The following is a 17,763-nucleotide window of genomic DNA, read 5'->3' on the forward strand; positions in this document are numbered from 1 at the left end:
ACAAAAAAACCCAAAACAACAAAGCAAAAAAGAAAAGAAAAAATGGGAAGAAAAATAAAAGGAAATAAAAAAGGAAGAATAAAAAAGAAAAAAAAAGACAGAATTGTGGAGGGATTAAATGCAAAGGACAAATGAAGAATATATCAAGAATTAAAAAAGAGTAACGAAACATGGCCACACGAAGAAAGTTAGACTCAGATTGAGAACAACTTGAGATTGCAAACCAAAGAAAAAAGAAAACAGATGCACCAACTGGCTTGAAGGACCAAAACTACTAGAGAACAGAAGCTCTTTTACTGCTGAGGCACTAGCAGTATTTGGGATGATTATAACTTTTCTAAATTTTTATTTCCAATTTATAGGCAATGGCACATGAAGTTCCAGCATGGAATTCTGAATTGGTTGATTTGAAAGAGAAGCAGTACTTCATACATCAGTCAGAAATCCCTATGGTCACATATGCCATCGGTAGTAATCTTACTCTCAGATTTTTTACTGTGTTTTAGAGAGTCATCACATAACTACTGACCTTTCCTCTTCCCCGTAGATTAAATGCTGCCTTCCACAGACGCAAACAATGAGGAGACACAAATGCAATGTATGACAACAAAGCACACACAAGTGTTTAGTCTAATCATAGGAGTATTTTCATGATGAAAGTTACTCAAAATTGGGAAAACTGGTTTATGACCAATTTGCAAATCTGTTTGTTCCTTAGTCCAAACACTGCCAGTTCCCATCTGGAGGGCTGGTTGCAGGCACGCCACACTGCCTGGTACAAAGGCACATACCTGGGGTAAAGGCAAATGCCCAGCTTACACTCACATTCACAACACAGGAAAAGACCAAACTAGCAGCAGATCATTCCTTCTATTGCCATTTGCCTTTCAGTCCCAAGGGAGACGTAGAAAAGAGTTCTTTTGTTGACTGTCAAGGGTTGCATGGCCCCTTCTTTCCCACTGCCCCTCATAAAGAGGTGCCATCTTTTGAGCACTGAGGCCTGAAGGATTGGGGAGAGGAGGACCTTCCTTCCATCAAGCTGCTGCCTTCCCCACCTAGCAAGGGACATTCCCATCAGCTGTCCTGCCTTCCACAGATGGGAATGGACTCCCATAACCACACAGAAGGTGATCTCCCACCATCAACCCAAGCCCTCACTCCAGACCTTCACCAGCATCAGCCCCATCACTGCCCTGAGTCACATTACCACCAGCAGCATCTCCAGAGCTGGAATTTGTCCTGCTGAGCGCACAGCAGAGCTCTACAGCCATCCCCTTCTCCTGCCCATGCTCACCCAGACTGTGACTGTGGGAGGCTGTCACAGCCTTGCTGAATTCAGAGCAAGTGGCAGTCACTGCTGTCCCCTGGTCCTCCTTTGAGGACAGTTGCCTCCTCAAAGCAAGGTCCCTGCTTTTCCCAGCACAACTTGTCCTTGTGGAGCTGCGCTGGCTGGTGCCTCCAAGTGATCTTCTGTCTCCCACAGCCCTGCCTTTGTACCACTAGGTTTGCCAAACAAGCTCTTGGCTCAGGCAGACCATGATGCTCTCGTCAAATCCCTGCTCGATCCCACCACCTAATACATGCTACTGGCATTCTGCTTCTCTGGCATCCTGGATGAATAAATTTCCTGTCAAAGGCCAGCAGGGCAATTCATCCCATGGTTTGCAGCAGGCAGTTCTTGGATTACACTCAACTTCTTCAAAACTCCCAGCGTCACAACAGCTGCATCTATTTTCTTCCACTACTCAAGTTCAAATTTATAATCTGTGGTATTCTGACAGAAACAGTGAGATTCAACACTTGGCTCAAAGCAGCCTGGAAAGCTGCTCTTACCCCTATACAGCTCATAAATCTATTTGTGTGATCAGAGAACTGCCACTGTATTTGCAAACTCACCATCAAAGGAGTTAGAAAAGTATTTATAAAATTTATAGCTATTTATAGTCCATAAAATAAAAAACACAGCACAGTTCTGATGAGAGAAACTGAAATGGGAAAAGGTCTTTGTTTAAGACCTCGTTGGGTAACATCTTTAAATTAAGGGATTTCAAGAGAAACAAGTTGCCAATTGCCCACCTCTTCTTTCCCCCTTGCTGTTTTCCTCTGAAATAAATGGCAAAGCACACAAGGAAACAGACTTCCTTTATTACATCTAAGTTTCCTAGTGCTTTTCACAAACACATTTTAAGTAAAAGAGCACAGAAGTGACTGGCAGCATGGAGGATGATTGTTCTTATGTCATTTGGTTTATGAGCAACAGAGAGATTAGGTCTATATCTTGCCAGGAGGACCCAGGCCCTCTAGACAGGACTAGCTAGATGTTGTCTTAGCTTTGTGCACATGGCATTGTCCTGGTGAAGGGTGGTGGGAGCTGGAACACAGCTGGTGATCTTTGAGATTTATTAACTGAATCTTTTTGGTCAACTTGAAAGCATGGATATTTTGAGGGTGAATTCATATTTTGCAATTCTGTCATAGTCTAATAATGAAAGCAAACTAGAGACGTTTCACTATTTGATAATTCATAACACAAATGGAGCCTCTTCCATCCTACCACCAAGCACTAATATCCATTTTGCATGCCATTTGCAGATGAGGTGAAGAAGTCACTTTTAGGTTCCTACCACTGCAGCAACAACTCATCTCTAAAAAGAAAGAAAAGTTGCTACTTTGGGACAAAAGAAAGGGCTTCAAGTAGCAATTGTTTTTCATATGACAACAGACTGGGCAAGCATAAATTCATGAGAAATTGTTACTACACTCACCATATTTATATACTGAAAATCACAATAAGTTTTGAGTGTAATGTAATCCTTGGGTAAACTGAATAGTGTGGAACTTCTGAAAATCTCAGAAGAATCATTCCAAACAATTGAAATAAGGCACCAAGTACAGGCTACTCCAATCAAATATGAGTGTCTGATCCAGGCCACCTTAATGAATACACAGACTGAGGTCCCTTGTGTATGACAAGCTGCTTCCTATTCTACATTGTCCAAATTCTCCAGACACTGGCTTTTTCTCATCATGTTTGCAAGTTACTGATGCATGCTCGCTCTTTCCTACTTATTTTTCTGGGGCTTCTCTAAAATTATTTTCTTTCTTTTCTCCACTCCAGTACTGAGAAATACCTTGGGTGACCTGTGTCACACACCTGTAAACTTGTAACTGCATTTAATACAATCCTCCTCACATTGTATCCATGCCCAGACAAACTATACCCTACTTTTCCACACTGTTCACCTCTACCCTGGGCTAAAGAGAACAATTTGTGAGACTAGTATCAGTGTCTAAATCCACTCACACTATTCAGAAAAGAGAGAACTGAGATACTAACCATGTGATCAATGAAAACTCAATAGCAGTCACTCAAGAGAAAGGCTATTAACTTTTTGGCAGAATTCCAAATCTGTTGCTTTTTACCTGAATTGCCCTTCATTTCAAATGACTACAGCAGTCAGCATTCTTGTTCAAGATCCTACATAACATAATACAAAGTTGCCATTGTTAAAATGGCAAACATTTAGCAATGAGTTTGGAAAGCAGCTCTAGTATCTCTTCAGCTTAAAGTCCCCTCATGTACTGTATGTATACAGAAGAAGACACAGAAAGCAGAGGTGTAAGAGGCAATGGCTACACAGACCTCAGCATGAAGTCTGTTCACCTTGCCCAGAACATCAACTTTTTTGAAAAAGTACACTATGACTTAAATATCTTATTTAAAATCCAGTTTATTACATTACCAGCATGTTAGTGTTTCCAGCTCCTTACAGGTGAAAGCTGATGATTTTATTCATCTGTGATGCATGAACTTTACTGCACCACCCCAAAAATAGCTTCACTGTGAAATCCTTGTGAACCATATTTAAAAACATTAAAAAAATCTCCTTTTATTACTGAAGTACTTTGGAGCCAACACACAAAAATGGTGACTCAGCATGCAACACTGTGAATGCCCTCTGTAGGTGCAGCACAGTGGTGTACCAACCATGATAAGGACGGCGCTCCCCTGGTGTTCCCTTTGATGTAATTTGGTTTATGGAGACCATGAACTACATTTCTTTCAGGTGAAACTGAACTGGAAAACATTCCCCAGAAGCATATCTAATACATTCCAGGTACAAATGGCTGCTTATTCTCCAATATTAGACAAAATACTTCAAACTAATTAATTCTGAAACGTGTACAGCACTGGTGTCAGGTCCTCCATTTCTACTGTTTTGCTGCATGCATCTGCTCCTACTGAGCTGCACCAGCTGCTACTGCCAACACAACTCCAAACTCTGCTTCCTGATGAGTTAGGGACGTCATGGATGTAGCAGTTTTACAAAACACTACTGTTTATAACAGCACAGACCTCTGAAAATTGTTAGCCAAGTCCAATCAAATTAACAAACAAAGGGGAAAAAATCATCAGCGCTACGTTCTTAAAAGCACTTTTACAACTCAGCTTTGAAACACAAGCTGTTGCAATTGTTAATTATTTGCAGCTGCACATCAAATTTAAAGAAGAATTTTAAACAAAGGGCAAGAAATCAGCAATTTACCTTATTGCTTCCTCCACAGATTGGCCAACTATATTTGAGGAGGGCCCTGGCTGAGACAAAGGTGTCAGGCTTATCACCCATTTTACTGGCTTGTAATATTCATCACTGGAGCTCAACAGGTAGAACAATGTGGTCAGAAAAATCACCTGCAAAACAAATTGAAGTTTTAAATTAGAAGGTAATAAACACTTCACAAAATTAGAGTATGCAGCTATGCTTCAGATATAGAATTTTACTGAAAAGGAAGAAGATACTCTTCCACAAGCCTGGATTTAGAAAAACAGAGCTGAAAGAATTATTTACTCCCCTGCTCCACAAAGGACTTAACATTTACAGCTAGACATGATAAAACTTCTGCCTCTGTTCAGCTTCTTCCCAAAGTCACATCTAGACCAAACAACTAGAGTGCTGATAAACATTAGAGTTGTGGAGCCCTTTGGCTCTTTTTCATCATGTTTAACAGATCAAAAAATTGCTGAATAGTTACATCTATTCTCAAAACAAGCAAACAAAACTGCCAAATATATTGGCACTGCCTCAAGAGTCATTATGCAGCTGGGTATCAGATATGAATTACACAAAAATTCACAAACATAAATTTTATGTTAAGCTGACAATCCTAAGTAAATATTCCTCCTGTGAGTTTGATGAGGAGTCTCAGCAGAAGTAACAGCAGTTCCACTGCTTCAGTTAAAAGACAAAATAATTATAATCAGATTGGATTAGCTTCCTCTATATTGCAGTCAGCTATGTTTCTCTTATCCTCCTGTTAGTGGGCTCAGCAACTTCTTGGGTAAGAATGAATCACAGAACTGTGTCCATCTTGAAACAGAATACCTCAAACAAGAAAAATTCATTCTGTATGCTCCAGATGTAAACTATGGTTTATATTTGCTTTATGTACACGACTCAGGTATTTCTCCTTTCCTTCTAATATTAGAAAGAATTCTTTCACTTTCCTTGTTTCCAACCTACTTGTATTCTAGAATAAACCACAACCTAATCTTTTCTTTATGAGCCACCCAGCCTAATCTCCATAAGTCTCTTACTTTCAAGCATTTTATCCAGTTTGCAGACACCTCATGCTCTTTTCCTTCACTCCCTCTGAAGATGCTCAGAAAACAAAATGCAAACAGCATTGCAATATTTCATTACCAATCTCAGAACAACATCTCTCTCTGTTTCTAATTTCTTTATACTCAGTAAAATGCTACTACCATTTTCCTCCTACTCTGCCCTCCCAAACTTAAATTTGAAAGTCACATTCAACTATTAACCTCTAATGACCCCCGTCCAAATTGCCATGTATTGGTTTAGGCTATATTCCATCTCCCCAGGTGTTTAACTTCTGCCTTGGGAGATAAACCAATCTAGCTAATAAAACAAGTCATTATATTAGCAGATTATAATAGTATGCTGTTAACACTAATTTTGAGCTTAAAAAAATAATAACAATAATTAAGCCTTGCTTTAATGAGAGATAGTCTAGCACCAGTAGCAGTATCAGCTACGTTTTGCTACAGCTTCAAGTAAGAGAATCTTAAATCACATTTTAACATCTTTTGTAATTCTGAAATAATGGCTATTTTCCTTCCTTGATAGGCTCTGCCATTTCTAAGCTACTATATTTCCTGATTTCAGTAGAAAATTCTACACAGAAGCTGGAACCCAGATGATGTCGTGTCTTCCTTCCACTGAGCTCAGCCTACAGATCCTTCTGCACATGCAGTTTTCAACAGAGAGAGCAGCATATTGCCCTAAGCACAGTAAGTATAATGTCTGCTTATCCTGACTGTTCTTCCCCAGTGTTTACAGAAGAAACTTGTTTTCTTAAGAGACACAAGATAGACATACCCACCTGAAGGGTGAAACCAAAGCAAGGGCTGGGAATGAACAGCAGTGGAATAAAATAGCATTAAGCTGAACTACAACACAGGAAAACTTACAAATCCTACTCAATTTCTGCTAAAAGAAGATGGAGCACACAAGATTCACTTTGGAATTTTGGAGTAGCTGCCTTTTAGGAAATTAATGCATTTCCTTTAGCACAATAGATGCAGAAATGCAAAAAAGAACCTGTAGTCACAGAATATAATAATGTATTATCAAATGGCTTGCTGACTCTTCCAACAAGTAGAATAAGCTCAATACCACATTCAACAGCAAAAGATATATACTGTCTTAGAGCAACTGGAGGCTAAAAGCATTCAGACCTCTTGTACAGGATATCTGAAGTACCTAAATTGTTTCCTAAGCAACAATTCAAGATCCTGCTGATGACTATGTGAAAGAATTTACCAAAGACAAAACAGCATGACCTTTCCATAGTTAAACAACTGATGGATTACTACTTCATGCTGTAGAATTTGTCCTGTAGCTGAAAACATTAAATACTCTAAACTGAGGAGGGATAGACTGAATTCAAGGAGAAAACTCTGGGTAAACACTTTCTACCAAAATGATAATTCAGCATTTCCACAGGTATCAAGAAACACACAACCTAATTGCTTGTGCATCAGGTCCACTGATTCAGTAAATATTTTTGTATCTACTTTTCATACTCAATTTTCTGCTGAAAAGCTTCAGGGTTTTTGTTTGTTGGGAGGTTTTTGCTTGTTTTGGGTTTTCTGGTTGTTTGTTTAGTTGTATGTTTAACAGCATCCAAAATCTGTGCATTCCCTGCAGGACTGTAGATGCCCATCAGCCAAATGGAGCTTTTTCTCTTCCAATCTTAGTAACAGAATATGAGCAGAGTGAGTGTGTGCGAGTACACACATGTGCATAATTCTACACCCCCACAGAGGCATATACATACATCCATGTGCACATGTGTGCAGACAGGAACTTGTATTCAGAAGTGAAATACAAGTGACACTTCTGTAACTGATGATCAGTTTTCAAAAGTCTTTGAAAATCTGAACACAATCTTACTGGATTGTGGATGGATGTGCTACACAGATTGACATTCCTACTTAATTTTTTGATGGAAGGTCTATTTTTCAAAATTGAGGTTTTGAACAAAGTGTCCATTATTTCCACGCTTTAAGGAACAAATTTTTAAACCTAAAATAAAATTCAGTATTTTAATTTCTATTCAAGATAGCTAAAACTGGATTGAAATGTAATCAGTAGAAAAGCTAACCACTTTGAGCATTATCTTGTTGGAAAACTTAAGTTAGTGTGTGCCACTCCAAACTAGTAAAAACTTTTCTGTGGCAACTAGGAAACCTGAAAAATGAAAAAAATAAAAGTACAGTTCAAGCATCTAACCATTAAAAGAATTCCAACACAGCAAGATCCCAACAACCTCTGCTAAACCAGCTGACTGCAGAAGTGCTCCACAAGAGGCAGGATGTTGCTGGCAGACAAAAAAGTCAGGATCATGCATCACAGAAACAGCACGCAATGAACTTGATGTAAGTCATTAGGCATCTAAAGATAAATTTTGTATCTGAGCCTGAGTGCCTTGAAATCACTGGCAATTAGTTCCCAAGCTTGCAATTTTTGTATACTAACATTTTGGACACAGTTTTAAAGGTGCCATCTTGGATGAAGTTGTGGACTAAGGAAGAAATAAAATGCTCTCATGCAATCTATTTTTATGGAAGACAACTACAGAACAAAATTGGTGATTTCCCTGGAAAAATTTTTTCCATCTCCTGAATACAATGGCTTGTATAGGGATATGCTTAAGAAGACATGTCATAAGATTTCAGCAGTTATATGGGACATTACAAGCTACAGCTTAGTACCTTCAAAGCCTAAAACAAGAATTTTCCACTAACAAAATAGTGAAGACAGGAAGACTTAATACCTCTTAATCTTGCCCTCCATCTAGAATGTCCCCAAACAGATAGCAAATTTGCAAAAGCCTACGGAATTTTGTTATTAGGTAAGCTTAGAAGATGTTTTCAATGCTTTAGGTCTGAGTTTTCATTGTTACAATATGTGCAATTAGGTTACTCCAGTAAAATGGACCATGTAAATCAATGACACTACTTACCACAGAAAGCACAAAATTGAGAAGAGCTGTCCCACTGTGGAAGAGGATTGTCACTAATGCTGTAACCGTAGTAAACAAGAGGCTCACATTGCGACTCATCACTATCCACAGAGACTCCAGGATCTGAAAAAGGAGGGAGAAGACAGATTTAGACACTGGATGCTATTAGCAAGGCCAGAGAATTACTTGCTGAGTGATTAATCTCCATCAAGCTAAACAAAGATGTCTTAAAAAAAAAAAGATCTTCCCTCACTCCTGTACTACAGCAGGTTCTATCAAGTGAAAATGTCCACTTTACCAAGGGTAAGTTTCTATTCAGCTGATTATAAGGTTTTGGAATTTTTCTCTCAGTATTCAAAATTATTTCATTACGCAAAATTGAAAAAAACTAGATATGGTGACACTTGTTTACTGTGATTAACATTCCTGCCAAGTAGATCTTGTCTTGGGAGAAAATATTCACCTTCCCAAAAGCAGAAATGTTAAGACATGAAGAACAAGGAGTAACATCATAAGGCAGAAATAAATATGATGCTCCAAATCAAATAATAAAATTACTACTTCAATATATTTGTTGTTAAAAGCTTTCATGGTAATGAAACACATGTTTTTAGTAATATCTGCACAGAAATGTAAAAGTTGTGACTTTGAGTAAGGCTACATCAGTTAATCAAGTAATTATTAAACACTAACAACTACTAGTCTTGGTTTAACAGATAGCAATTAGACCAAAGTAAAACAAAACCATTCAACCAACACCCCCTAAAACCAAGAAATCCTTCCTCAGCAGTCAGCAATTGTAGAGCAGACAAAGTAGTGTAAGCCATGTGATCACCTCCCCTTTAGAAGTGAGTGAATCATATTAAACATAATTTATTAAGCATGAACTTGAGAGGGAATAAGTGCTGGAGGAAATGACAGGGAATTATAACACAGAAAGACCTACTTAGTTCATGCTTCCTACTATTTAATGGGAATTATGACTGTTAAAGCTCATCTTTTGTACAGATTCTATTAGTGTCTCTTGAGAATTCAAGTGATGTTGGAAGTGAAGAGGACATGGCTGAAAAATGATATCCCACTGGCACCTATCCCTTTGCTTCTTCTATTGACTACAAATTCATTCTGAGGGTGTAGCAGTGCTACAAATTCATGCAGCCCCATGGTAACATTATCATGTGCACATTATGTTAGGAGGACTGTAGATGCACAGGACAGTGAATTCTGAGGGAGGGAATGGTTTGTAGCTAAAGCAGAGGCCTTCCAGTTGGCATTCAGGAAGGAGAGTGCAATCATTGTTAACAGCAGGCCTTAAGTTGTATGCAAGGTTCCCCTCCCAGATATTTAAGCTTGTTACTAGAACTTGGTGTGTGAACAGGAACTTCTGTGCCATAGGTCTTCTGTTATAATGTGGAGCTTAATCACAGAACAGCAAAGGCCTTGAAAATAGGGACATAGGTTGAAAACAAAGGTCCCTGAAACGGGACTCAAAGCAGTGCTTTGAGTAAGAAGGCATTGAAAATGCACAACTTTGAGCTAGGAAGATTGCTCTTCCTTCAGGAAAATGAGGTAGGAACTAAAAAGAGGGGAAAAAACCACAACAAGCTAACAACAGGACAAGGCAGCTGTCATGACCTGGAAAAGTAATACTTTTCCCATGTATCAGAGCACACAGTCCAGGGCAGAGGCCAAGGGGCAGGAGCTGTCAGGAATAAGAACACTTATGAAAGGACAAGCTCCTTAATCTGAGGGAAGATGACATCCATTAAGTTCCAGCTCTGCATACCTAAAAGCTCTTCAGCCAGTTCATTTACACTTCTGTGACTCAGCCCATTAAGCAAAGTCTCTGTTGGTGACAACTACACAGCACCATCATGATGGTTTTTTAGCCTCACAACTCATGTAGGACATGATTGCTAAGGACTGACCACTTCCAATAGACAATGATAATGATTAGAAAACCATAGTTTATGAAAAGGTTAATGAAAAGTGGTCTAGTAAAGTTTTGCTCTAAAGAGTAAAACTACTCTGATTTAACAGCCTTCTAACTAGTGATCACAGTAATTGTTAAAACCTTCACTTGCAACACATAAGCTGAGCTGATACCAGTGAGAGTTTACAAGGAGAGGAACTTGTTCTATCTGTCAGAGGAGAGCACAGAATTGGTGGGACTGTGAAAGTTTTCAAAACAGGATGTTTCTCCAGTATAGGCAGGATTTATTGAACAGTTCCCCTAGAAGCTTAAGCCTGAGGGCTGATAACCAGGAGTATACAACTGCAGGTAGTTTGAATGCAGGTATCAGTTTGTTCCATTAACATCAGAAAAGGCTCTCCTACATGAACATCAGTGTATCATGGAGTCATTGATTGGAACTGTTGAACCAGTTACCACCAGCATCTGCTTTGGAGTAAGTGAAGATAGTGCCTTTCTAGCTTTGGTATGTCTTAGGAAAGCAACTGCATCTTTTAGGACTCCAACTTTTAGTCTCCAACTACAGAGTATTCCTTGTTACCCATATGCATCATTAAAATTTCAAGATACAAGCTTTTCATAGCTAAGGTAAGAAGGCAGACATAGCACACACTAATCATTACTGAATACAGTGTTACAACATGCTCAAATACTTCCCTACCATTCACAAAATAACAAAATTACATGCAGCTGCACCTAAGAGTTCATAAAGCTGTTTGATTCCCAGAGCCTACTGCAGCTGAGTTGATGAGGTCACCTACTACACAAAGAATTGTTACCACCTTGCCAGCTGAGTTCTCCAAAACCCAACAAAGTGTGACTATTTATGCAACAAGTTACATTAGTTACTTTTTTCCTATTAAATGACAGAAAACCACACCTCTTTCCCCAAACCACTGCTCTGTAAGCAGCTGTAAGGGATCAGTGTTTAAAAGAACAACAAATCTGTACAGAATTCAGGACTCTCTTAGACAGCACACTGTGCCACCATCAGCATCAGTTACTCTGCCTTTCCAATGTGTAACAGGCAAGAAAGAAAAATTGCACACAATATTCTCAGACATCTAAGGTGTCCTCTTGGCCACTTTTCAACTAGTCAACACTCAAAAATGAGGATTAAAAGGCACTTCATCAAAACAGTAATTTACTGAGAACTTCAAGTCAGCAAACTTCTGGAAGCCAGATAAAACTGTGTACCTAACTCAATTCTGTATAAAGGGAATAAAACTGTAAAGATGTGAAAAAAAACCCAACATGCTAGTTGATATATTACTGAAAAATGGATTGATTAACTATAAACTTATGAGATTACTTGAAGAAACTACTGGAGCCAGAGAAAAATATTAGGATGCGTAGTAACTCAGCGAAATACGTGAGGAGCTGACTTGATTTAAAATGCACAGATCAGTCATGCTAAAAGCACGGGAAGGGAAACCTAACTAAGCTGTAGCTTGCTGTGAATATCTCTGTGTAAGGTCTTCAGTCTTCCTGTCTGGGAGATCTCTGAATGAGATACCACCTGCTGGTGGAATGATGAGTATTCTTGTGCAAGGAGCCAAAAGATCAAATTAAGAAGACATTAGCAATGTCTCATGTAACATCAAGGGAGCTCTGAGTCATCATTCACAGATTTAGCTAGCAGCAATTCACTTTCTCAGTGCTACAAGCATACAAGAAATGGAGAAAAGGGTTTATGAATGGAAAAACAGATGAGTGAGGAAAGAATGAGTCTTTATTTTTCAGAAATTAAATCTTAATAGCTCAGCTCCATGCTGCCTATTTCATCCATCTGATTAACTACCTTGGAGTAGAGTATGGGGTGCAAAATAAAAGACAAAGTGAGGCTTCACTCTTGCTCTCTCTGCCAAGAACGAGATGAAATAAACCTCACTTCAGAAACACACCACTGATTATACTATGCTGGTTTTTAACACTACTGCTTCTTATACTGGAAAAAGGCAGCAATGTTGCTAACACCAAGGCTTTTAGAGGAAAAAAAAAACAACAAACAAACTTGAAAAAGCTTATCTTCATATAAAATCTTCAGGCAATTTACATGTTTATATAGTAAATTTCTTTAAAATAATTAACATCTGTCTAAATCAAACTACAGCTAAGCATAACTGCTATAATTAACAACACATTTTGAGGGGGGGGGACAGAAGTCTTCCAAGCTTTACCTGATACTCAAAGTTGCAAAGTTGAATCGATGCATGTTGCTACAAATTAAAAGAACACCAGCAATTCCCCAGCACACCTACATCAGTAATTTAATTACATGCCTTCAACTCTAAAATGAAAATTTCTTCCATTACAGGAAAAGCCTGAAGTGAAGCACTAGCATCTGTCTTAACATTTTTCTTACAGCAAACACTCCTCCTATTAATAAGGAAGAACACTTCCTTTGACTTCCATCAATGGAAAAGAGCTTATCTTCTTGTGGCTGTAATATGATATTGTCAAATAGCTGTATTTTCAGAAAAACTGTCATCTGTTCTACTCTGAAATACTTCAGAAAGTCAAGGGGATAGCAAGACAGTTATTTTTTTGTAAACTGCATCTATGCATAAGTATTTGTTACATGTAAGTAGTGTAATCACACACATTTATTCTTTTCCAAAAGTGGAGGAAATCTCATTAGAGCTTTGTATCTGCTTCTTTACACAGTTCTTTACAGCTATCTCATTGTCTTTAAATTATCTGTATGTCAAAAAGCCTGTCAACACAGTTTTGGGACTGCACTGTGTCTTGCTATATTCTTAAGAACTACAAGCCAACATTGATTTCAAGTGTTCAACTTCACTCTCCCCACAAACAATAAATAAATAGATAAAAAAATAAAAAGATAAAACAGCTTGGGTTGGAAGGGATCTTGAAGATCATCTGGTCCCAATCCCTCTGCTATAGGCAGGGTTACCTTTCCTTGGACCAAGTTGCTCAAAGCCCCACCTAATCCCATCTAAATCCCAAAGTTCCATAAAATATGAAAAAAGCAAACAAACAAAAAACCCAAACTAAAGAATCTAAGCAACAGAAAAATTAAATCCCCAGAGCATACACTCCCAGAAGCACTCACATAATTTAAAATATTAACCCTTCCCAATTCAGTATGCCATTCTAATAACACATTGTTCCACTTCAGAATATCAGGAGAAAGGTTTTCATGCTCTGCTAAGAACATAAATCCTGAATACAGTAAGGCTGCTTTGTATCTTAGGATAGGTAAGAAACTTGCTTAAACATATCAGACTTTAGCAAAAGCTATTCTTATTTTAATAATCTCCAAATTTAATGACCTAAGCAAGAACAGAGACTGTATTTTCATCAATTTTAATTAAAAACATTAGCATGAGTAATATTTATGCAATGCACTGTGGATGAGCAAGCCAGGAAAGAAAATGCTGCCCAGTAAGGATGTGAAATCAGGATTTAGAGCTTTATACTAAGCTGACTGTTTTACAGTCCGCCATTAAGGACATGAGTACATAGAGAAAAAAGACAGGTGTTTCCCCAGTGCTGATGAGTAATGAGTTCCTGGAAATAAACAGGAAAGCAAGTCATTTGCTGGCACTTTTTTCTTGAACTTTTAAACCAGGTTTTAGAAGTAAAGCAAGCATGTTAGCTAGATGAAAATTTTAATGTTAATGTTTTTCATTCTTAAATATTTATTCTCTTTACACTTTTCTTTGCCTCTCTCTAGCCTGCTAAGATTACTGAAGCACATTTTACATCATGGTTTCTGAGCACTGTGCAGCAAGGCTGCAAATGACACACTCTTATCAGGTAGTTCCTCCTCCTTCTGTGCCTCTTGCCTAGAAGGAAACTCCACAATGATTTTAAATCACGATGTGCTGCGCATTTTTAAACTCTTTGCCTCAAGCATGCATGACCAACTTGGAGAAAGTACCAAGCAAATTTCATAATTAACTGAAAAAAGGTTTACTGCAATAAAGTTTCTCTCAACTCCTCCTTGTCTCACATCTTCTTCTATGGTAGAAGCTGTAACAATTTAAGCAGCAATTGGTGGAGGACTGAAAAAACACACATGCCTATCAGTCTTTACCAAGGACTGCTTGGAGGCAAATATTAGCTTTAACTACATCCACAGATCTGCTATAGTGTCAGATTGGTATAAATAATAGTCTTACAAAATTGAAGATAATGTAATGACAACAGCTCAAGGCAAGGATGAACTATATAGGGGATTGATTCTATGTATTAAGCATTTAGGATTTAACATGATTTTTTTTTTAGTGAAACACCTTAATTTGGATTGCTTTCAATGCTTTCTCTTTTTCTCCTCATAAGGTGAAATGTTTTTATTCAGAAATTCACACTGTATAAAATATTAATTTCATTCTCCACAGAACTTTCATAAAAGAAAAAAATAAGCTGCTTTAAACTCCAAAAATAATAGTAATTTGAGGTAAAAAAACAAAAATATCACCCCTCCACTTCTTTTGCTTGGTTTTGTTTTCACAACCTCTAAGTCAATAGCTTCTCCAGTTATAACCTAATTGTTTTCTTCTTTAAAGAGAAAAGACTACATAAAATAATGCACTGAAAATCAGCTTGCAGGTGACACAGGTAACAATATGCCTCAGGAAGACATGTAGAAAGCTGGTATCCATGAAGATGCTGAAAGCACAAGAGCTTCTTTCTCATAAATATTTCTGTTTGTTTTACAGCTATATCTTAAATAGGCTTGCAACAATTGCTTAGGTAATTGTAAATAACACTAACAGCGTTTCCATAATTTTCCATTTACTTGAATCCATAACCTTAGTGGGACTCCAAGGAGAAATTTCTATCAGTTAAAAATTAGACCAATTTCATAGTAAGTGCAAAGAATACGTACTGAGAGAAACGTTTCGATGTTATCATGAACAAATGATGCAACATCTTGCCAGTCCAGAATATCTCCAAGCCAGCTGTGCTGACGGTTTATGTGCCACTTGTGTCCTTTGTGTCTTCCAGAATGCGTTACATTCTTAAAAACAAAGGAAACAGACATTTGAATAAAATTTAGAGATATGAGCAAGACAAAAGCTAATGCTTTAGACTGGTGTTTTCTTAATGAGGAATAGATCCAACCATACATCTAAATGCTTAGAGCTGCTTTAACTGGCATCCCCTAAAATACCTGGAAGTCCTCTGTACACTGAAAAAATTAAAATCTGACAGAAAACTGTAGTTAATTATCCCATTTAATTACATATGAGTATGTTGTATTGATTCACCGCAGTTAAAAGTTAACTTTACTGCTTGACTGATACAATGGTATCTGTTTTGCTCTTAATGAAAGCACGTAAGAAAGAGGTAACGATTTCAATTATTGCCTACATAATTTACTGTTTGCAACATACAAGTTTTCCCAGCACAGCTCATAAAGAAAAATGCAACCACAAGTCCAAGCAGCTAGTTTTATCACTATCATTTTCTACCTCTCCAGAGGAAATGTTCAATCACACAAAACCTAAAATCTAAACTGGATGCAGGAAGATCTCTTCTGACTACAGACCTTTGTAACTGCAACACAACAAGACAACAGGACATGGCCATAAAAACAATAGCTAATTCCTTAAGTGGCTCCTCCCTAATTATGATGCTGCTATTGCCCAGTGAATAATACCTGATTATCATCTTGAATGCCACAGGCTGGGACTGTGACAAGTGTTTCAGAGAAGGATGTCAAAATTCTCTGAAAGCAAGCTTAAGCAAACGCGCTGACTAAAACATCCTAGTCTTTAATAGAAGAAGACTTCTCAAGTTCTTATCTCTGATTTTTACAATAAGCATCCCACTACTTGTCAATTTTTCTGCACACTTTTAGCCTTAGCAACCTGCATGAAAAATGGCAGTACCTTTTTATTCCAAGTGCAGTCCCTGTACTGATTTATCTAAGAGTATTACATTTTCTGCTCATTACCAATTCTCTCTAGATGCACTGTTACACTTTGTGATGTACTATTAGCAACCCTCTATAACAATCCACTACCAACACAGAGATCTTTCTTGTGAGCTAGCAATTTACTTAGAGTAGAAACATATGAGTAGACAAAAATCCCCCTCGAATAGGCCTTCTGTATTTGTAAATATTTGTATTTCTGTGTAGAGACCTATCACCTCTTCATCTAGTTCTATACCAAAACTATTATTTCTTTAGTGCCGAGATCTTTTTGGAACTTTAGAGGTACCTGAAGAATAACTGCATAAAGAAAAGTGCTAACATAATTGCAGTCATTTAAATGTACAGAAGTATTTCAGGAATATGACTTCTGGATTTGATATTTCCATTGCACGATGGCTAATGAATTGCTCTTTCCTTTAAACTGCAGACAGCACGGGCAGCATAACAATGATTTAACTCTTAGGAACTTTTCAGGATTCAGTGTACAGAACACATTATAAGATGGCTGCAAAAATGCATTGTAAGAAACTTAATGAGAGGGCAATTACTTTCTCACAATTTCAAATTGATAAAAGTTACACAAATCATGCAGAAGACCAGTTGCCTTTTCCCAAGACCTCAACAACCTGAATAATCAGCAGAAAGTGCTAAACTATGAAATACTAATAATAAAAAGTGAGAAAACTATAAAATGGCACACATAAAAACACACTTTACTACTTGAATGTAGGACACAGCTCTGGCTATACTAAAACTGTGACTCTAGAACAATGTGTCTTACACGCTTGAAACTTTTACATTCCTTTTACTGACCTTTACTCAATCTTCCAACTTTCTGCTAATCTCTTCCTCACAAATGCATACTTGGTATAATTATGTCAGAGTACTAAGTCATAGTTTACATGAATACCATTTAAACGAGTTACCCACCTTCACAAACCAAGAGTGATAAAGCCTGTCCCAGAGCTCCAGCACTTGTTTTTCAATCACAGCAGTGTTATTTACTTTTTCTCCTAAAATCTTATGGAGCTAAAACACATAAAAATCTATTATTATACAGGACAGAACAAAGCAGGCACCCACTGATGAACTTCACGCTTGATGAATAATGTAAGATTGTCTGTAAAGGCACATTTCAAACCCAAGTTATTAAAAAATTAGCATCAGCATGAAATACACACTTCAGATAAAATCGTTCACAATGCAAAGATTTTGTTAAAAACATTCTGCTGCACTGAGGACTTCTTTCTGCACTGCAAAACAAATGCTGTCTCTAAAATCCTTAATCCAAAGCCCTTGATCATATCTTTAGAGTAAATATTTTAAATAA

The 17,763-nt window shown here is 37.7% G+C and overlaps 1 protein-coding gene across 2 annotated transcripts in view; it reads right to left on the reverse strand.

Annotated features, from left to right (window-relative positions):
* Positions 1 to 17,763, reverse strand: part of TMEM245 (transmembrane protein 245) — a 77,600-nt gene that overhangs the window by 23,290 nt on the left and 36,547 nt on the right. For both annotated transcript variants that reach the window (XM_064705600.1, XM_064705599.1), the window contains 4 exons: positions 17,364 to 17,462; positions 15,381 to 15,512; positions 8,551 to 8,673; positions 4,548 to 4,693 (listed from right to left, as the gene is read on the reverse strand). In XM_064705600.1, coding sequence (XP_064561670.1) covers positions 4,548 to 4,693; positions 8,551 to 8,673; positions 15,381 to 15,512; positions 17,364 to 17,462 — 500 coding nt within the window. The remainder of the gene's footprint in view (positions 1 to 4,547; positions 4,694 to 8,550; positions 8,674 to 15,380; positions 15,513 to 17,363; positions 17,463 to 17,763) is intronic.

The sequence above is a fragment of the Zonotrichia leucophrys genome, chromosome 2, assembly GCF_028769735.1.
Source record: "Zonotrichia leucophrys gambelii isolate GWCS_2022_RI chromosome 2, RI_Zleu_2.0, whole genome shotgun sequence".
In the NCBI taxonomy this organism is placed as follows: domain Eukaryota; kingdom Metazoa; phylum Chordata; class Aves; order Passeriformes; family Passerellidae; genus Zonotrichia; species Zonotrichia leucophrys.